This window comes from Staurois parvus, unplaced genomic scaffold (assembly GCF_062004578.1).
Source record: "Staurois parvus isolate SC_StPar_1 unplaced genomic scaffold, SC_StPar_1.0 ptg000897l, whole genome shotgun sequence".
Classification (NCBI taxonomy): Eukaryota; Metazoa; Chordata; class Amphibia; order Anura; family Ranidae; genus Staurois; species Staurois parvus.
In genome coordinates this window covers 994,327-1,016,798 of record NW_028318693.1, presented here as the reverse complement: position 1 = coordinate 1,016,798, position 22,472 = coordinate 994,327, and the positions used below count along the sequence as shown (strand labels likewise).

Sequence of the window (22,472 nt, the reverse complement as noted above, 5' to 3'; positions counted from 1 at the left end):
TCCCTGAGTAACAATTCTGTGGCCCTAACTAAAGTTTCTGTGGCCCTAAGTAACAATTCTCTGGCACTCAGTAACAATTCTGTCTGTCCCTGAGTAACAATTCTGTGGCCCTAATAACGTTTCTGTGGCCCTAAGTAACAATTATCTGGCACTCAGTAACAATTCTGTCTGTCCCTGAGTAACAATTATCTTGCACTCAGTAACAATTCTGTCTGTCCCTGAGTAAAAATTCTGTGGCCCTAAGTAAAGTTTCTGTGGCCGTGAGTAACAATTCTCTGGCACTCCGTAACAATTCTGTCTGTCCCTGAGTAACAATTCTCTGGCACTCAGTAACAATTCTGTCTGTCCCTGAGTAAAAATTCTGTGGCCCTAAGTAAAGTTTCTGTGGCCCTGAGTAACAATTCTCTGGCACTCAGTAACAATTCTGTCTGTCCCTGAGTAAAAATTCTGTGGCCCTAATTAAAGTTTCTGTGGCCCTAAGTAACAATTCTCTGGCACTCAGTAACAATTCTGTCTGTCCCTGAGTAACAATTCTCTGGCACTCCGTAACAATTCTGTCTGTCCCTGAGTAACAATTCTCTGGCACTCAGTAACAATTCTGTCTGTCCCTGAGTAAAAATTCTGTGGCCCTAAGTAAAGTTTCTGTGGCCCTGAGTAACAATTCTCTGGCACTCAGTAACAATTCTGTCTGTCCCTGAGTAAAAATTCTGTGGCCCTAAGTAAAGTTTCTGTGGCCCTGAGTAACAATTCTCTGGCACTCCGTAACAATTCTTTCTGTCCCTGAGTATGAATTCTGTGGCCCTAACTAGCGTTTCTTTGTCCCTAAGTAACAGTTCTGTGGCCCTGAGTAACAATTCTGTGTCTGTGCGAGTAACAATTCTGTGGCCCTAAGTAACAGTTCTGTGGCCCTCAGTAACAGTTCTGTGTCTGTGCGAGTAACAATTCTGTGTCTGTGCGAGTAACAATTCTGTGGCCCTAAGTAAAGTTTCTGTGGCCCTCAGTAACAGTTCTGTGTCTATGCGAGTAACAATTCTGTGTCTGTGCGAGTAACAATTCTGTGGCCCTAAGTAAAGTTTCTGGGGCCCTGAGTAACAATTCTCTGGCACTCAGTAACAATTCTGTCTGTCCCTGAGTAACAATTCTCTGGCACTCAGTAACAATTCTGTCTGTCCCTGAGTAAAAATTCTGTGGCCCTAAGTAAAGTTTCTGTGGCCCTAAGTAACAATTCTCTGGCACTCAGTAACAATTCTGTCTGTCCTTGAGTAACAATTCTCTGGCACTCAGTAACAATTCTGTCTGTCCCTGAGTAAAAATTCTGTGGCCCTAATAACGTTTCTGTGGCCCTAAGTAACAATTCTCGGGCACTGAGTAACAATTCTGTCTGTCCCTGAGTATGAATTCTGTGGCCCTAACTAGCGTTTCTTTGTCCCTAAATAACGATTCTGTGGCCCTCATTAACAAGTCTGTGTCCCTGAGTAATGGTTCTCTGTCCCTAAGTAACTTTTCTCTGTCCCCAATTATCGTTTCTGTGGCCCTAACTCTGTCCCTGTCCCTAGTACAGAGCGGTCTGCCTCTGTTCAATAACTGCAGGCAAATGAAGAATTCCAAAATGGCCGCTATTTATAGCTCGACCATTACACAGTGCTGGCTGGCTGGCTGCTGATTGGCTGATGCGATCACATGTAGTTGAGGAATGCATTATGGGTCAGCGCGCCTTGTCTGCGCGCCTTCCCAGACATCCCCGCTCCGTCGCCGCACATGTCAGCCGCCATTTTCTGAAAAATTTCGATTTGCGCGTCCTAATTAGGCTATTTTTCGGATTTGGCACGAATCAAAATTTTTCCGATATTCGACTCGAATTCCACTTCGGATACTTCGATTCGCTCATCTCTAATGTCTGCAGTATGGGTTGAACAAAGCTCCGCTTACACAAAGCCTGTCTTGTCAATCTCTTAGTACCTGTGGTGAACATGCAGAATAACACTCCAGAAAGTAATCCACATCATCCTCTAATAACCATACCAGGGACTCTACCTGGTCGGCACTAAATGGTGGCAAAAATTCATCCCTGCATTCGGGGGTACCAGATGAAACCAACTCAGCACAAACCTGAATCAATGGCTGCACCTCAGAGAATTCTGTGCCCTGAGCTACTAGGCAACGAGCAATCCTTATACACTCTAGTAGTTGATCCCTGGGATACTCCTTCAGAGTCTGATAAGCATAATCCCTGTCATAAAACACTAGCAGAGATAAATACACCACCTCATCAAGATCCATCCTTCCCAGCAACAATAGGCCAAGATGGCTTCCCTGTGCACCCACTTCTGGTCAGGATTGGCCTTGGTGTAATGTCAGGGATGCGGGTGTGACCAGAAGTGTGTGGACTGACACAGGGAAACGTAGGCTTCAGATATAGTAAATAATATAATTTATTGAGACTAACAATACAAATATAAATGCAGTGCACCAAACCCCAAGCTAACACAAATACATACAACAAGGTGAAACAAACACAAACCTAAACTGATATAGATACACAGGTACATTCACATATAGAGCACAATGTAGTCAGGCAGGCCGGGTCGATAACTATCGGGCAGGTAGGTACAGGAGGAGCAGGCGGAGAGAATGGTCAGGGTCACAAGCCAGGGATCAAACAGGAGAAGTCAGCAGAGGTCAGGGTCAGGCAGGGTCGGCAACAAGTCAGGCAGAAACAGGAACAGGAATGCAGGAATGCAGGAATGCAGGTTACAAGATACAGGGGCCCATGGAAAAACACACACCAAAGCCCTGACTGTGAGTCTGGCCATTCCTTAAATACAACCCCTGCAATCAGCTTCAGGTGTTTTGGCTGACTGCAGGGGTGAGTCTCTGATTGCTGAGAGCACCCGCTGGCCAGCCCTGGTACTGCAGCCCACAAGGCAGGTGAGTCTCACCGTTATTGGCAAGTCCATTCCTGACAGGTAGATGTACGTAGCTGCTTGAGTTCTCGCGGAATAGAGTTGAGTAAAGGCTTGTGGTTAGCATTATATAGTTGGTTTGTTGTATTAGTAAGTTTCATTCCCAGATAAATTTTGGATTTTAGGTGGAGTGTATAAATTCAAAATGGAGGATTTTGGTTCGTTAAGTTTATAGTAAGAGATGTCTGAGTAATTGTGGAGATGAGTGCGTATCGTTTGGAGTGATTTGTAAGGGTTAGTGATCATGAGGATAATATCATCGGCGAAGGGACTAATTTTATGTTCTGTTTCAAGATGAGTAATACCCGTGACGGAAGGGTCGTCTCTGAGTTTGGATGCTAAGGGTTCAATCAGTAATGTAAATATTATGGGTGATAGTGGGCATCCCTGTCTAGTGCCATTGGAGATCTGGAAGGTTTGTGAGAGAGTACCATTGGTTAAAACTTTGGCGGAAGGGTTGGAGTATAGGGAGAGTATTGCTGATAACAACCAATCTATAATCCCAAATTTTTGTAGGGTGAGTTTCATGAACAGCCAGTTGATTCGGTCAAATGCTTTTTCGGCATCCAGAGACAAGAGTAATGAAGGTTGTTTAGTGGTCTCTAGGTTGTGTATTAGGGATATAATTCTTCTAGTTGCGTCAGGTGCTTGTCGGCCAGGGATAAAGCCTACTTGGTCTGGGTGAATTAGTGTGGGAAGGTATGGGAGCAACCGTTGTGCAAGAAGTTTGGCGTATAATTTTATGTCCGTATTTAAAAGGGAAATTGGTCTATAGTTTTGAACCAATCGGGGGGTCTTTATTTGGTTTGGGTATTGTGGTGATGATGGATTGTAGCATTTCAGAGGGGAAAGTACCTGTGGTGGCAGCATGGTTGAATAATGAAGATAAATGTGGTATAAGGTTGGGTGAGAACGTTTTGTAGAATTCATTTGAAAAGCCATCATTGCCTGGAGATTTGTTAAGGGGTAGTGTTGAAATGCTTTGTTGTATCTCTGTGGGAGAAATTGGTAGAGATAAGGATGTAAGCTGAGATGGTGTAAGATGAGGTAGATTGGTATTGTCTAGAAAATTTTGAATGGTTTCAGTTGTGGGTTGGCATGTGTCAGGGTCATTATTGATGTTGTACAATTGTCGGTAGTACGTTGCAAAAGCATTGGATATATCTTGTGGGTTAGTAAGTAGTGTTTGTGTGATGGACATTTGCAATTTTTGATTTAAGTCGTTTTTGTTTAACTGTTTTCTATAAGAGGGAGCTTGCTTTATTGCCTAGTGCATAAAACTTGGATTTAGTTCTCTGGAGGTTGAGATCGTATTTGTGTAATAGAAGGAGTCGTAATTTATTTCTATCTGAGGTCAAGGTTGCGGCCGTGAGTGGGTTTGGGTTATTTTTGTTGGGCTCTTCGTTAAGTTTGATGGTGGTTAGTAATTGGTCAATTTGGTGGGATCGTTGTTTCTTGATATGGGAATTTAGTTGTATGAGAATGCCTCTCATATATGCTTTATAAGTGAGCCATAGTGTTGTAATGGATATGTCGGGAGTAGAGTTGGTGTCAAAGAATAAGTTGTGAGCATCTAATAGATGTTTCTGGTTATCTATGTTTTTCAATATTATGGAATTTAATCTCCAAATGGGCGGGAGTGTTGCGCGTTGATTGTCGTCTATCGAAACGTTGATTGGAGCATGGTCTGACCAGGTGATCGTGCCGATGGAGGACAAAGTTATATGTTGCAGTGTCCATTTGTCCGTCAAGTAAAAGTCAATTCTGGAGTATGCAAGGTGTGCAGGAGAATAATAGGTGAAATCTCTTTCAGTGCTGTGTTGGCATCTCCAAATGTCGTAAAGGTTGTGGTTGTGTAGAAATTGATTGAAGGATTGTTTAGGTGCTCTTCTGAGGAAGGATGAATCCATTTGTGAATCACCAATAATATTGAAATCTCCTCCACTTATAAGTCTCCCTTGTTTTAAAGAAGTAACGGTTTTGTAGAGCTTGTTGTAGAATTTGATCTGGTGTTTGTTGGGACCATAAACGTTCACTAATGTATAGAGGATGTCATTTAGTCAGCAAATTAGGATATGATAGCGGCCTTGGGAGTCGGTGGTTTCGGATATGAAGCTGAACTGGATAGAGTCTTTTATGGTGGTTATGAGGCCATTTTTTTTTCTTGGGATTAGTAGCCAAAAAGAGATGCGTAAATCGGTTGAGGTGGAGTTTGGGAGTTCTGTTTGTAGCAAAGTGGGATTCCTGTACAAAGATGATGTCGGCCTGAGATTTTCTCGTTTCTTTTTGGAGCATCGACCTTTTGAATGGTGAATTTAAACCACGAACGTTAAGAGAAGTGAAATGAATCATATTGTAATGTTTGAGAGCTGAGTTGAGAATTGCATTGGAGTCTTGAGAGAGTAAGAGGTTTTGTGGTTATCGGTGCTGAAAAAGGTGTTTCGGCAGTTTGGTTAGAGCTGTTTAACTTAAGTCTCGTATTTAAGATGAGAACTTCACAAGAGTGCAGCGGAAACTGGTGATCAGTAGATCTATAGGAAACGACTGATGGTACTGAGGTGGAAAGGGGAGGTGAGGGTGGTAGAGGGTAAAAAAAATACTTGCAGATAATGCAAGTGGTCTGAGTAGCTGATCGTGCTACTACAGATATGGGGGGTTTGATTAGGCTTCGACCATAACGTAGGTCATGCCAACTAAAACTTGAGAACATAGAAATTTTCTAAACATGGCCGACCGCCAGAGAATAATAAGGTGGTATAGCAACTTGAGGTATAAGAATGGTGAGATGTTAGGAGTTGGTTGCAGTTGGATTATTCATCTTCCATATTTTGGAGCGTAGTAGGTGTGGATTGTTGCATTTCTCCAGGGATAATATTCCAGGCTTTAAGGAGGTCTAAGCCCTCTTCAAGGTTTTTGACAGTAAAAATTCGGCCCTGCTGTCTGATGGTTAATTTTGTGGGGAATCCCCATTGGTAGGCTATGCCGTGGTTTGTTAAGGCTTTAGTAATAGTTATAATTTTCTTGCGATTAAGTAGCGTGCCCTTTGAGAGATCTGCGAACAGCCGGATATTGGCATGGGACGGTGGGAGTGTAGTTGTGTTCCTGGCTGCTAGAATAATTTTGTCCTTGATATGATAGAAATGAATTTGAGCCAGGACATCTCTAGGGATGGATGCTGACAGAAACGCAGGTTTGGGTAAGCGGTGGGCTCGATCGATAGCCAATTCAAGGTCAGAGAGAGATGGAATGAGGAGTTTCATGTATTGTTGGATGTGGGGAAGCAGTGCTTCGTTAGTGACACTTTCCGGGATGCCCCTGAATTTAATATTATTTTGTCTTGATCGATCCTCTAAATCAGCAAGTTTCAAATTGATTTGGTCGATGTCGGACGTATGTTCAGTATGTGCGTCAATTAGGTTGTTGTGCGCTGTAACGATGTAACTAATTTTGGATTCAATATGTTGTATTCTGTGTTCTTGGTGTTGGATCGCGGTATTGAGTTGTAATAGTGATGATGATATGTCATTATCTAGGGTCTGTCTTAACGATAAGAGCATATTTTTCATAGATATTTCCGTCAGTGGTTGCTCTACCACTGGGAATGCCTCTATTGCTGGAAGGTCTGCATTAATTTGAGGAAATGGGTGAATAGGGGCCTGGTGGTCTGGTCTTTGGTGTTCTAAGTTCAGTCTAGGTCTTGATTTGGCCGGGCTACTTGTGGTGGGGGACATAGGGGGAGACAACTCACCAGGATCCCCTGGGTATAGTGGATGCTGCAGCCTGGGATCTGTCATCTGACTCCGTGCTTTATTTTCCTGCCTGCAGTCCCGTTTGTCCGCCGCTGGCGCCATCTTGGATTCCTGTCGATATGACAGGGAAGATTTGGGAGTTTTCCGGGCTGTCCCGGGGTTTTTCTGCTTCTTGGCATGCCTGGGGAGGTGCGGGCACCTCTTATAAAGGGTCTGGTGTGCTTGGAATTCCCTGGTGGCTGAGTGAGCCGCTCGTGTCACTGGCGACTGGACAGAGAGCTCCGCTCTAAGCGTCCATTCGGGTGCCGGCTGCGCATGCGCCCTTCCAGACATGATATTTAAAGGAATTATTGTTTATTTGTTTACTTTAAACAATGACAAATGACTGCCCCTTTAAAACTGTACTTTTTGAAAAAACTGTTTTCACTGATTCATGTCTGCATACCCCTTTTTAAGGCCAAAAACGTGCAAGCAAGCCTTCAAAATGGGCATGTTTGAATTTACAAGTGAGTTTCATAGACTTGCATTGAGCTTGAAGTTCGTTGAATATGTATTGGGTTTGAACGTTCGAACGCAAACCGAACACAGGGGAGTTCAGCCCTTCACAATTCACTTCTACTACCCAACACAATGGCTCTTCTCAGAGCCACCCACATCTCCATACACAATTCTATAAACCTCCTCTTTATCACCCGATTCAGTCTCAGGGAGGAAAATCAGGAGATAGGAAAAAGGAGGAAAGCAGTAACTGACCATTATTATTCTTATATTATTATATTATTATTATAGAGTATTTATATAGCGCAAAAGGGTTTGCTCAGCGCTGTACATTAGAATGGGGGACAAGACATGAGACAATACAGTAGCAAAACAATACACAATACACAAGGGTTAGAGGGTTCTGCCCTTTCGAGCTTACAGTCTAGGAGGGAGGGGATGGTGGTACAGGAGGAGATGGCTGTGGGAGATGGAATGGAGTGAGGAGTGGAGGGGATCGGCTGTTAGGTGAGGGTGGGGTAGGCTTCCATGAAGAGATGGGTTTTCAGGGTGCGCCTAAAGGTGAGGAGGGTAGGGGACAATCTGATGGATTGGGGAAGTGAGTTCCAGAGGAAGGGGGAAGCTCTGGAGAAGTCCTGCAGTTGGGCGTGGGAAGTGGAGACCAGGGAGCTAGAGAGTAGGAGGTCTTGCAAGGAGCAAAGATTACGGGTTGGGTGGTATTTGGGTATCAGGTCGGTGAGGTAGCCTGGGGCAGCGCCATGAATGGCCTTGTATGTCAGTGTTAGTAGTTTGAATTTTATGTGTTGGGCAATCGGGAGCCAGTGGAGGGAATAACAGAGGGGGGTGGCAGAAGTGGATCGGCTGGTAAGGTGCATGAGTCTGGTCGCTGAGTTCAGGATAGACTGAAGCGAGGATAGCCTGTGTTGACGTAGGCCGGTGAGAAGGGAATTGCAGTAGTCCAGGCGTGAGATAATAAGGGAGTGAACGAGTTGTTTAGTAGTATCTGGGGTTAGGAACGAGCGTATTTTGGAGATGTTGCGGAGGTGGAACCTGCATGCGGTAGTCAGCGATTGGGCATGGGGTTGGAAGGACAGGTTAGAGTCTAGGATGACACCTAGGACCTTGGCTTGCATGGTGGGACTGATGGTAGCATTGTTGGTCGTGTTGGAGAGGGTGGGAAGGGAGGGGGGGTGCGGGCTGGGGGCAAAATTAGGATCTCAGTTTTGGAAAGGTTCAGTTTGAGGAAGTGGAGCGACATCCAGTCCAATATGTCGTTCAGTAGGTGGGTGATACGGGCGGAGAATGAAGGGGTGAGGTGAGAGGTGGAGAGGTAAATTTGCGTGTCATCAGCGTAGAGGTGATGGTTGAAGCCATGGGAGTGTATCAGTTTGCTGAGGGAGGAGGTGTAGATGGAGAAGAGGAGGGGTCCGAGGACAAAACCTTGGGGGACAGCAACAGAGAGGGGGAGAGAGGGGGAGGTGGCAGCGTTATAGGTAACGCTGAAAGAGCGTTGGGAGAGATAGGAGGAGAGCCAGGAGAGAGCGGAGTCTCTGATGCCAAGGAAGTGTAATTTGTTAAGGAGGAGGGGGTGGTCAACTGTGTCAAAGGCCGCAGAGAGGTCGAGGAGTAGGAGGACTGAGTAGTGTCCATTAGCTTTGGCGGATAGCAGGTCGTTAGTGATTTTGAGTAGGGCAGTTTCGATGGAGTGTAGGGGGCGGAAGCCAGACTGTAGTGGATCGAGGAGGTTGTTGTCGGTGAGGTGGGCGCTTAGGCGATTGTAAACTAAGCGCTCAAGGAACTTGGAAGTGAATGGCAGCAGGGAGATGGGTCTGAGGTTGTTCAGGTCAGTGGGGTCCAAGAAGGGTTTTTTGAGTATGGAGGTGATGTGCGTGTGCTTTAGGGGGGAGGGGAATGTGCCAGTAGAGAGGGAGTGATTAAAGATGTGGGTGAGGGAGCGCAGGATAGAGGAGGAGGGTGACCAGAGGAGTTGCGAGGGGACAGGGTCAAGGGGGCAAGTGGTGAGGCGGGCTTTTGAGAAGACCTTAGTGACCTCCTCAAAGGTAGCAGGGCTGAAGGAGTGGTGTGTAGGAGAGGTGAAGCTGTGCGGGATGTTCGGTGTGGTGGGTGGGAGCGAGGTCAGAGGAGGGGAGAGTTGCTGGGGCTATGGTGGGAGGGAGGCCAGGTGGGGAGGTGGGTTGAGCATTGGTGATGTCCTTACGGATTGCATCAACTTTATTCTGGAAGTGTTCGGCAATCTTGTGGGCGGTGAGTGAGGTACTGGGTGGGGGTGGGGGGGGGGAGAGTAGGGATTTGAAGGTGGAGAAGAGCCGACGGGGATTGGAGGAGAGGGTGTTATTGAGGGTTACGAAGTAGGCTTGTTTGGCTGCGTGGAGGGAGGAGGTGTAGGTGAGAAAGACGGATTTGTAGAGGGAGAAAGCTTGGGGGGATCTAGTTTTGCGCCAAAGGCACTCCAGTGCGCTACTGCGTTGTTTAAGATCTTTTGCGTGGTCATTCTGCCAGGGTTGGAGCGGTCGGGGTCTGGTGCAGCGTGTGGTTGGGGGTACCAAGGAGTCTAAGGCAGCTGATAGCAGGTTGTTATACGCAGTAGTGGCCAGGTCAGGGCATGACAGTGGAAGGATACTGTCGTAGAGACGATCAGCTGCAGAGTGGAGAGGGGCCGGGTCCAGGTTGCAGAGGTTGCGGCTGGTGATTGTGGTGATTATACAGGATTTATGGAGCCAACACTTTGCTCAGCACTTTACAATATAACGGGAGACAATACAGCAACAATACAGTTCAATACAAGAGGGATAGGAGGGCCCTGATCCTGGGAGCTTACAATCTAGGATTTGTAGATGTATGGCGTGGGTTCTCCCCCAAGTCGATTATCAAGCTACGTTGCTGCAAAATCTAAAATAACTAACAGTTTTGTATTTGTTATCATTTAAATGATAAAATGTTATAATTATTTTATAATAATATATTATACATGTTAATTATGATGAAAATTATACATTAATAATAGAAAATGCTTCCAGTGTGAGACTCTGGGGAAATGACATCTTATTCCAGGGACTGATCTTATCCGCCTTCCTTTAGTTGTGATGAGTTTCTCCTGAAGATCAGAGATCGTTCAATATATACCGAACAACGATCCTCCCGACTGAGGGATCAGATCTCATCACCTCCTTCACACTCCACGTAGAAAAAAAGATGTTTTACTATCTGAAGGAAACGTCTATAACTGTCATTGGATCCACTTTCTAATTGCTTCATTCAAATCACCCGCCGGAATTCTATGTGACGTCACAGACAATCCGCCCTCTTCCCGCCAAATCCGATACGGAGAACCGACCGCATCCATTTACCGTTTTATCTGGGAAGATCGATCAACCCTTCCATTCATTCCAGGCTCTGCGATCAGCCAAACATCATTATAGGAGCATTACGAATATTCATATATAAAATGTTTTATTTTCCCTCCAAACCCTCATAATACAAAACCCGACAAGATCTAGTTATTAGTCTGTTGATTTAGTTGTAGAGAAGAGATCAATGAAAAGTCTACAGAACAAGAAAACACTTCCTGCACTAGAAACATCGACACCGAGATCTCCGGATACATTTCTATGGACTTCTCGCAAGACAAACATTACTGGCTGATGGAGACAACGCCCACAGCTGTGATTGGCTCAGATTTCAAATCGCTGTCATCACATTCTGCCCGCCGGGATTGTGTAGATCGTTCCAGACAAATATTCAGCCATCGGCATTGACAGTTGTTTCATATAAAAAAAAAAAATAAATAGTTTTCGAGGAAATTATCTGATCAGGAAGATTTTCGATAAATCATTCTATTAGTTTACTTCCTCTCAAAACGTTAATCCTTCAGCTCTATAAAAAAATTAAACTGACTAACGATGTTTATAAACAGCATTGCTCAGCCTTAAAACAGAAAGATAAGAAGAAACATTGTTTAATTTTGTATCTTTCTGTTTATTCATCTACAGATCAAAGGGATGAACTTCAATCTGCAGTTGAAGTCAGTTAAAAACAATCTGTCAAATATGTATTTATTTATTTTTTTTTTAAATTCAATGTTCCTTTGTTTAACCCCTTATTAACCCTTAAACTACTGTAATTGGTCCTATTAACTCCTTTTATCTTTCTCCATTTAATTATCTTCCTGATTTTTTTCTATTTTATAAATTACTGTATTAATTAAAAAATATATATTTTTTTGTTTTCTTTATTATTTTCACTCCTTTAAGCACTTCTCATCCTTCCGCTGTGCGATCCCGGCAATCAGGACCCGGTGATCATGTGATCACAATGTTAGCAAAGCTGTTATTTATTTCAGGTACTTATATAGTGCCGTCAATTTACGCAGCACTTTACATATATATTGTACATCACATCAGTCCCTAACCCTCAAGGGGCGTACAATCTAAGGTCCCTAACTTACATTCATACATACACATACTAGGGACAATTTAGACAGGAGCCAATTAACCTACCAGCATGTCTTTGGAGTGTGCGAGGAAATCGGAGCACCCGGAGGAAACCCACGCAGGCACAGGGGGAACATGCAAACTCCAGGCACCTTGTTCTGTAGACTTTTGATTGATCTCTTCTCTACAAATCAATAAACTAATAACTAGATCTTGTTGGGGTTGGTATTCTGAGGGATTGGAGTGAAAATAAAACATTTCATATGAACATTCGTAATGCTTCTATAATGATGTTTGGCTGATCGCAGAGCCTGGAATGAATGGAAGGGTTGATCGATCTTCCCAGATAAAAAGGTAAATGGATGCGGTCGGTTCTCCGTATCGGATTTGGCGGTAAGAGGGCGGATTGTCTGTGACGTCAAATAGAATTCCGGCGGGAGATTTGAATGAAGCAATTAGAAAGTTGATCCAATGACAGTTATAGACGTTTCCTTCAGATAGTAAAACATCTTTTTTTTCTACGTGGAGTGTGAAGGAGGCGATGAGATCTGTTCCCTCAGTCGGGAGGATCGTTGTTCGGTATATATTGAACAATCTCTGATCTTCAGGAGAAACTCATCACAACTAAAGGAAGGCGGATAAGATCAGTCCCTGGAATAAGATGTCATTTCCCCAGAGTCTCACACTGAAAGCATTTTCTATGAATGTATAATTGTCATAATTAACATGCATAATATATTATTACTCAAGATTTATACCATTTTATTTAAATTATTTTTTTTGTTTACAAACGATTTTATTGTACATAAGTAGACAGTAAAACAACAGCACAGTATGAAAGTGATATTGTCAACAAAAATATGGCACATTTGAAATGTACAATACATAAAAGTATATTAACATAAAAAAGAAGATAGAGGAAGAAAGAAAGTTATGAGTGCATGAGATACATAAATGATAAAATAGATTGAGTGATACATCTATCAACAATATATGTCAGCCATTCTTTACCGGGGATGTTGTCAATCATGCAATAAATGTCTACAATCCTTCCATGACTCCCATTTTTTATCGTATAAGTGCATCTTATCCAGTAGTGTATAATGAATACGTTCCATAAGCATTACAGCGTCAATTCTGTGTAAAACGGAGTCCAAGGGTACAACATTAGACCTCCAATGCAGGGCAATGGACCATAAAGTGGCAATACATAATGTATGTAGCAATCTCAGAGTGGCATCAGGGACCCCTGGGATATGAACCCCCAATAAACAGGTCTGTATGGACAATTGTATCGGGTTGCCCGATAGTGAGGTAGCCACCTCAGATATCTTACGCCAGATCAAAGATATGTTCGGGCAATCCCAAAACATATGGGCCAAAGTACCTGTGCGGCCACAGCCCCGGAAACATAAAGGGGATGTTTGTGGAAACATTGTATGTAGTCTGGACGGAGTATAATACCATCTGGTTAAAACTTTAAGGGCCGTCTCACAAACCGAAAGAGATCTAGAGCTCTTGCATATATTATCCACCATGGAGTCCCAATCCTCATCCGAAAAAGTGATACCACAATCCTCCTCCCACCTCTGCCTGTACATAGGGGGAGCATGAAAAAGACAGATCAAAAATTGGTGATAAAGATCTGAAATAAGACCCTTACCTCTAGGAGAGTCACGGCTGACACGCTCAAAAAAAGAGATCGGAGAAGACGGGGTAAGGCCAAAGTGCGCATTAAAAAAGTGCCTAATCTGTCTATAACGAAGGTACTCACGAAGAGGAACATCAAATAGCACGCGCAGCATATCGAAGGTAATATAAGATCCTCCTCTTTGGAAATCAGATAATCTGATAAAGGATCGATCATACCACCAACGAAACATGTGAGGGGAAGAAAAGGCTACAACAAAAGTAGGATCACCAAAAAATGAAACACCTGGGGGAATAGGAGAGACTAAACTCAGCTTAGCCTTGTATTTGGACCAAAGTGTCAGCGAGTGGGTCACTATAGAGTTATAAGAAGTAAGCGATCGGGGGGAGATTTTAGACCATAAAATTCCCGGTAAATAAAAAGGACGTATCGACTGAGACTCAAACTTGATCCACGGGATTTGAGAGTTAATAGTAGCCCATTGTGATAATTGCGCAAAACGAGCCGAGAGGTAATATAGCCAAAAGTTAGGAAGACCGAGACCTCCCGTCCATTGTGAACGATACAAAATGGATGAGGCAAAACGTGGATGCTTATTTCCCCAAATAAAATTGTTAATAATCCGCTGAAAATGATCCAAAAACGTTTTTGAAACCGGAACTGGAAGTGCTCTAAAAAGATAAAGCAGTTTGGGCAAGATATTCATTTTAACCGCCGTGACTCTACCCAGAAAGGAGACATGATAACCGTGCCAGATCCTCAGTAGAGTAGAGAGACGTGATACACATGGTGGATAATTAGCCGCAAACATATCAGAGTATCTGGGAGCAAGATTAATCCCCAAATAGGATATCCTGTCCTTGACCCAGCGAAATGGAAAAGAACTACGGAGAGATGCACTTAGGGAGTCAGGAACATTAACAGGCATAATTACCGATTTGGTAAAATTAACGGTGAGACCTGACACTTTAGCAAAATCATTCAATACGACACACAAATTAGGCAAAGAAGTCAACGGGTTAGTAATAAAAAGCATAACATCATCAGCATACATGCTCAGCTTAAAATGTGAAACTAATAACGAATAGCCAGAAATATCCGAATGTGATTTGATCGCCAATGCCAAAGGTTCCAACACCAGCGCAAACAAAAGGGGCGAAAGAGGACAACCCTGACGGGTACCTCTACCCAATGTAAAGAAGTCAGAGTTACAGCCAGGAAGCCTTATTCTTGTTTTAGGAGAGTCGTATAGGGCATGTATGCCTGCCAAAAACCCATCACTGAAGCCCATTTTCTGTAGCAAAGAGAACAAGTAGGGCCAAAGAACACTATCAAAGGCCTTGTTTATGTCTAAACTCATCAACAGAACCTCTTTGGAATGTAAATTGGCATCTTGAATAACGTTTAGAGTGAGACGAATGTTATCAGTAATAAATCTGTCGGGAATAAAACCCGACTGGTCTGGAGATACCAAAGAGGAGATAATAGGAGCCAACCTGTTCGCCAAAATGCGGCTAAATATCTTCAGATCGTTATTCATTACTGAGATTGGTCTATAGTTTTGCGGCAAACAGTGGTCTTTCTGTGGCTTGGGTATTAGAGACATGTTAGCTAACAACATCTCCTCGGGGAACTTACCCCCCTGTAAAACATCATTAAATAGTGTTATCAAGTATGGAGCCAATATAGAGGTAAAATGTTTATAATAGCTAGCAGTAAATCCATCAGGACCCGGTGCAGTAGAGCGTTTCAGCGTTCCTATTGCACATGTTATTTCCTCTAAAGTACAGGGGGCATTAAGAGAGGCAATCTGAGAAGGTGTGAGAGCAGGAAGGGGTATAGAATCTAGCCATGAATCTGATAGAGAAACAGAATCCGACTGTGGAGAAGCCAGTAGTTTAGAATAAAAATTTTCAAAAATACCCAAAACTTCCTGAGGTAAAGATGAGATAGCACCTGAATTAGTACGCAATTTATACACATGTGGGGGGCGCAAAGAATGGTTCAATTTCCTTGCAAACATGGTAGATGCTGAGTTGCTATGTAATAGGAACGAGGCCTTCGACCAGCGGAGGGCCTTTTCAGTTTTTTGGGAAAGCAGGGCATTCAGTTCCAAGCGTTTTTGGGACAATAGCTGTTTATTGAGTAAAGATGGATCAGCTACATGGCTTCTATAGTGTGCTTCTAATTCTCGGGTTAAAAGTAGTATCTGCTGCCAACGTTTTTTATTTCTGGCCAAAGCCATAGAGATAAGTCGGCCCCGTAGGACCGCCTTGTGGGCTACCCAGAGTGTGGCTGGGGAAATATCAGGGGTTGAATTAGATTGAAAGTATTCCTTAAGAGATGTAACCACCTCCTGCCGAGAGTCAGTATCAGTTAGCATAGAATCATTAAGTCTCCATGAAAAGGGAGTAGGTGCCAATCCCACAAACGTGATAGATAAGGCCATAATACTGTGATCCGACCAGGGGCTCAAATGAATACTAGCTATCCTAGAATTAGCTAGCAATATAGGGGTACAAAAGATATAGTCTAGTCTAGCATAAGAGTCATGTGGGTGGGAATAAAATGTGTAATCCCTGGCTCCCGTGTTGTGCGCTCTCCAAGCATCCACCAACTGGAGGGCATCTAGTTTCTTAGTAATGGATTTTGGGAAAGCTTGGGAAGTGTGCGAGGCGGAGCTACGGTCCAAAAGAGGATTTGCCACCAGATTAAAATCCCCACCCACCAATAGATGGGGGGACAAAAATTTATCCAGAGCACCAAAAAATTAAAAAAAAAAAGTAGCCTGTGCCGAATTTGGTGCATAGACATTAGCAATTGTAAGTTCTCGACCTGAAAGGGTGCCCTTAAGAATAATAAACCTACTGTCTGGATCACGATACACATGTTGAACCTCAAAGGGAAATGAGTTATGTAGAAAAATGGCCAATCCCCTACTCTTGGAGGAATGTAGGGTATAATACCCCTGCCTATAGGATCTATGAAAAAAGGTCGGGTGTTTTGCGGCTGCAAAATGCGTTTCCTGTAATAAGATAATTTTTGCTCCTAATCTTTTATATTGAAGAAAGGCTGTTTTGCGCTTATTTGGCGAATTGAAACCCTGGACATTATGTGAAATACATTGAATTGCCATAATAAACAGAGCTTGCCACTATCATCATAAAAGTACACATTACAAAGATATCCCCTAAAGTTATTTGACTAGACATAGAAACCCGCAGGTCTGCATCAGACAGACATACAGGTGGCAGATCCAGCCTAGGGGACCTCCAGACCCCAACATAGGGGTCGTGATGTCCACAGACCGACACAATACCATCCTCATACACTAAAGTTTTGAGAGAAGAGAAAACGAAAAACAATGGAGAAGAAGCTTTAATATCTTCTATATTTGAAAGGGTAACTGAAGAACATGGATCAGGCAGAAAAGTCGTCATACCTGATAAAACAAAAAGTTCAAACATTAAGGGGCCACACGGGCCCAAACCCTGTCTCCTTAGAACATGTAAAACAGAGCTGCCACCCCGCAATCGGGCGGCGACACCTCCGGCCATGTCAGGAGGCAGGGTGGGGTAACGTGTCAAAGAGTAGTACAACCATGAATTAATGGGCACAATTAGGAGGGTCCAATGACCCTTGTTATACCTTAACTCGTCCAGTTATCAATGCAAGGCATACAAAAAAATCAGTATTGCAAAAAGATCACAGCAGCAACCACAGAAATATACAACCTGACAATGTAAGAAATAGAGAGCAAAATCCCTGTGTCCCAAATCTTAGTAAAATCATAAAAAACAATAGACCAGACCAAAGACTATCAAGACAATGAGTATTAGGCAAGTGAGAATGGACCTGTCAACCCGGTTCTTGTCTGACTCTCCTTCTATCCCTCCGTGGGGAAGGGGTATGCCAAATGGGAGAGATACGAGGGGTGGAGGGTGGGCGTTGAGGTGATGGGGCATCCGCCAAGCCTAATTTGGCCAAGATTGCTCTACCTTCGGGAGGGGATGTAGCGATATATGTGCTCCCATTATGTGGAACTATCAGCTTAAAAGGGAAGCCCCACTTGTAGCGGATACGAGCAGAGAACAGGGCAGTTGTAACTTCTTTCATTTTTCTACGCCTCTCCAACGTGGCCGGAGAAACATCAGGATAGATTTGTAAAACCGAGCCTTCAAAGGAGATTGTTGGAGTATTGCGAGCAGCTCTGAGTATTTCTTCCTTGGTCAGAAAATCCTTCATGCACAAGACAATATCCCTAGGCGGCTTGTCAGCAGGAGGTTTAGGGCGTAGGGCTCTGTGGATGCGGTCACAAGCAAAAGATCCAGGGTCACGATCTGGAAGGAGTGACTTGAATAACTTGATTATAATTAATGAAAGATACGACATAGACTCCGGGATTCCCCTGATTCGCAGATTATTCCTGCGATTGCGATTATCAAGATCCTCAACCTGCGCCTGCAGTTGTGAAAAGGCCGTTTGTAAATGATCATGCTCTCTGGAAAGTTCACCATAGGCCAGGCTAAGTTCATCGTGTTTGGTTTCCAAGCGGTCTGTCCTAGAGCCCAGCGTGGCTATTTCCTGAGAGAGAACATTAGTGCTTTTATGCAATTCTGATTGAAATTTGGCGGCTAGTTTGGCGTACATAGATTCCAAGCAGGACTCCAAGTCCCCTTTTGTGAGTTGCTGTGTATTTTCGCTGACCAAGGCCGATAAGGGAACGGTGGTATCCCGTGCGGGATCGGACAGGGATGCTTGCTCTGTATTGACTGGAGACATGCCGCAAATCTCGTGAGCCTTAAGGAGGTATGTCGTGAGGGACTTCTGAGCTTGTCCCTTTTTTTTCTTGGTGGACGGCATACAAAGAATCTCCCGGGGGTGATCAACTGAAAATTGGAAAGTGAATGGAGACTATAACCCCAGGGGACCTATAGCGCCCAAAATAGGTTCAGGGTTGTAGTTACATGGATGCTGTCAAACCCATCTGCGATAACATTATATTGTAAAAATATTCAGCAAGCCTTGAAAGGGTAGATAGAACATAAGTCACAGCAACCAGCAAAAATTTCACTCCGGGGCAGGATGATAGCACCAGATCCCAACTCAGGACACGAGAGGAATGGGTGGGAAGCAGGAAGCAGAGGACCTCCGATTCTGAGCACAGGGCCCCACAGGGAGACACCCCCTGGGCAGTATCAAGGCCCCAGTAGGCCTCTGAGCCCAGCAAGGGCCACAGACAGAGAAGAAGATGGGCTCTGGGGCTATTAATGTGAGGCCCACTCCCCAAATCACTGTGGGGAGATCATGATAACAGGATGCCACCTGTACCCCCCACTCACTGTGACCAGGTAAAAAGAGGCCTCTGGCAGATGGTGTAGGCCGCAAACGTCGCCGCCGCCGCGGGGAGCAGCAACACTCAGCGATGTCCCTCTCTCAGCCTCTGTGATGCAGAGGACGCTGCAGACGTCCTCGGGTGATCCCCCACAGCCCGGATGGCAGCGGATGCGGATAGGAGGTGCCGGAGCCCCGGCCCACGCGGCCGCACCAGGCCGCGAACGTCCGCCGCCATGAAGGGCGGAAATATCGCCCGGATTCTACCTCCCAGGTATCCGGGATGATACCAGGGCCCTCCGCTGCTCCACTGTGATCCGCTGCTGCACGGATGGCAGCGGATTCCGGAATACGGCGCCGGAGCTCCGGATTATGCGGCCGCTCCGGTCGCCATCTTGGACACGCCCCCATTTTATTTAAATTATAACGCATACAAAAAGTTAGTTATTTTAGATTTTGCATCAACATAATTTGAGGATAATGGACTTGGGGGAGGAGCCACGCCGTACATCTACAATGGTCAGTTACCGCTTTCCTCCTTTTTCCCAATCTCCTGATTTTCCTCCCTGAGATGGAATTGGTTGATAAAGAGGTTTATAGAATTGTGTATGGAGATGTGGGTGGCTCTGAGAAGAACTGTTGTGTTGGGTAATAGAAGTTACTTGTGATGGGCCGAACACCCCTGTGTTTGGTTTGCGGTCGAACGTTCAAACCTAATAGATGTTCAACGACGAACTTCAAGCTCAATGAAAGTCTATGGGACTCACTTGTAAATTCAAATGTGCCCATTTTGAAGGCTTATATGCAAGTTTTAGGCCATAAAAGGGGTATGGAGACATGAATCAGTGAAAGCATTTTTTTTTCAAAAAGTAAATTTTTAAAGGGGCAGTCATTTTTCATTATTTAAAGTAAACAATAATTTCTTTAAATATCATGTCTGGGGGATCCCTTTAAACTACATGCAAGCTACACATCTGTGCAATAAATAGAACCAGCTGCAGAAGGACTGACTTTTTTTTTTAAATTACATTAAAAAAAATAACAGCATGGGGTCCCCCCTAGTTCTTACCAGACCCTTTAGGTCTGGTAGGAAGGTTAGTAGGCACCCCAAAGTAAGAAATAAAAAAAGTGTGTGGGGTTCCCCCTAAAAGTCCTACCAGGCCTAAAAGGACTTTTAAGTGGAACCCCTCCCCTCAAAAAATGGGTGACGAAAATGTGGGGTCCCCCCGAAGTTCTTACCAGACCCTTGATCCGAGCACAGGCCTGGAAGGGCTAGGAATGGAGGGAGGGACAAGGGTTCTTCCCTCCTGTAATGTGAAGCGGATTGTAGTGGGGGATGGGAGAAGATTGTTTTGTGGGTAGGTGTGTCCCCAAGCAGGTAGAAGGAAGAATGGGCCCCCCACTCCGGAGGATGGTTGTGTTTGCAGCCTCTGTGTTCAGCCTCCTGAGCAGCTCCTGACAGCTGGAAGTGACCCCCGATAAGTGACAGTCCAGGGAGCAGATCGGCTCCCCGGTGCACATCGGACATCATTCTATTTCGGAATAAATTCATTTTTCTCTCTGCCTGGGAAACACAATGAGAGAATGAAGATTCTCCGACACTGAAATGAAAGCCAGTGGGCGTGTCTGCCGTGTAACCAATAGCAGGACAGAGTCGAGTTTTGTGTCAACCAATCACAGTGTTAGAACGTCTGTATATAAGGCGGAGCGCCCTGTGATTTGTAATGAACTATTGTGGAAACATTTCCTGAGTCATGACGGAGACTGAGAGCGCCCAGCCGCCGCTCCTCCAGCGGAGGCCGCCGCCAAGAAGAAGCCGGCTAAGAAGACGGCAGCCGGAGGAGGAGCCAAGAAAGGCAGCAAGAAGGCGTCCAGTCCCGGCGTGTCCGAGCTCCTCGTCCAAGCCGTGTCCGCTTCCAAGGAGCGCAGAGGGGTGTCCCTGGCCGCCCTCAAGAAGGTCCTGTCCACCGGAGGATACGATGTGGACAAGAACAAGAGCCGCCTGAAGATCGCCCTCAAGGCGCTGGTGACTAAGGGGAGCCTCGTCCAGGTCAAAGGCCATGGGGCCTCCGGATCGTTCAAGATCAACAAGAAGCAGCCCGAGGGCCCCAAAGACAAGGCCAAGCCCAAGAAACCGGCTGCTAAGAAGGCTACAAAGTCCCCCAAAAAGAAGGCGGCCAGAAAAACAACCACCGCAGTCAAGAGCCCCAAGAAGGCCGCCAAGTCCCTCAAGAAGGCGGCGGCCAGCAAAACAACCACTGCAGCCAAGAGCCCCAAGAAGCTGTCTGCCAAGAGACCGGCAAAGGCTGCCGCCAAGAAGGTGACCAAGAGCCCCAAGAAGATCAAAGCTGCAGCCAAGCCGAAAAAAGCCGGCAAGAGTCTCACTAAGGCCAAGCCGGCAGCTAAGAAGGTGGCTAAGCCCAAGAAAGCCGCTCCGAAGAAGAAATAATGGGCGGCGACCTCCATCTCCACCCCCAAAGGCTCTTCTCAGAGCCCCCCACCTCCTCCCAACAGAGCTCTCCATACATACACCGGCATTGCTGAGTGCACACACTGCTCTGCATGTCATCTTTCCCCGATATAGAAGATTTGATAGAAATAAAGATTGAGTTTGAGGAAGTGGAGTGACATCCATGCCGATATGTCACTAAGTAGGTTATGTAGCTGGCCAGCTAAGACCAGTCCTAGGTTGCTAATATGGTTCACATATATGTGTATACCAAACCTGCCAATAACCTCAGTACAGTGTATATGTGTATATGTTAAAGCCAAAAGCAGAATCATTGCTGTGATTTATGTCTTTGATTGTTATATGACATTTATATATTCATTGTGTTAGCAGAAGCAGAAAAGGAAAGTGTGCCTTTAAGAGTTAGTATAAGGTGAGCTAATCACAGCCAGCCTCACACTGTACAGAGCCTTAACCAATCCCAGCCAGTTTCACATTTGTGCCTGTGTAAAACTCCCTGCTAGGATTTTCTAGAGACACTTGCTCACCAGACAGAGGAGGAAACAGACAGTTCCAATCAGAGAAGCTTTATGGAAACAGAGAAGGCCAAATAGGTATTTAATGCACTTGTATGTTCCTCTATTGTTTAGTAATGCAGGTAGATCTGTATGTAAAAACTGTTATATGTGTTTACTTGTAGTTCCACCAAATTAATTTTACGAATATTCAAATAATCAAACTTACAAATTTACGAATCAAGTCACTGTAGAGTAATCATAATAAAACAAATTTATCAAGCTATTGAATCAACCCAATGTAATACAAATTAAACCATTGTAATATGAAAGAAACAAGCCATTGTAAGCCGTGTTATATGAAGAAGATTGAAGTTATTAAAGAAGTTAACTAAAGTATTCGGTGTGCTCTTTAAACCTACTGCATCCATAGAGCGGCATTGGAGGAATTACAGAGTAAAGTCAGTTTAATAAAACAAAGAAACAGCAATTGCATAATTTTTCTAATGCCACAGCGCACTAGGCACCAAAGGGTGCTGCGCCTGCCACAGGTTAGTAATGTGAAAGGAGACTAAAGGGGTGAGGTGAGGGGTGGAAAGATAGATTTGTGTGTCATCAGCTACTTACAGCCATGGGAGTTTATCAAGTGACCAAGGGAGGAGGTGTAGATGGAGAAGAGAAAAGGTCCAAGGACAGCATCTTGAGGGCAGCGGCGGACTGACCATTTGGAAACTCAGGCACTGCCTGAGGGCCCAGGGTCAGTAGAGGGGCCCCATGAGATGCCCCTGGTACCTTTTTCATAGGCTTTTTGAGTTTGGGCAAGGACACAGGGCCCCCATGATCCCCTATTGCCCGGGGGCCC

General features: G+C 44.7%; 1 protein-coding gene across 1 annotated transcript; it reads left to right on the top strand.

Annotated features, from left to right (window-relative positions):
• Nucleotides 1–7,196: 7,196 nt before the first annotated feature.
• On the top strand, nucleotides 7,197–21,095 carry LOC149442281 (uncharacterized). Its single transcript, XM_089656282.1, has 3 exons — nucleotides 7,197–7,218; nucleotides 11,221–11,252; nucleotides 20,418–21,095. The coding sequence occupies exons 1-3, from the start codon at nucleotides 7,197–7,199 to the stop codon at nucleotides 21,093–21,095; spliced, it is 732 nt and encodes a 243-aa protein (XP_089512408.1).
• The last annotated feature ends 1,377 nt before the right edge of the window (nucleotides 21,096–22,472 follow it).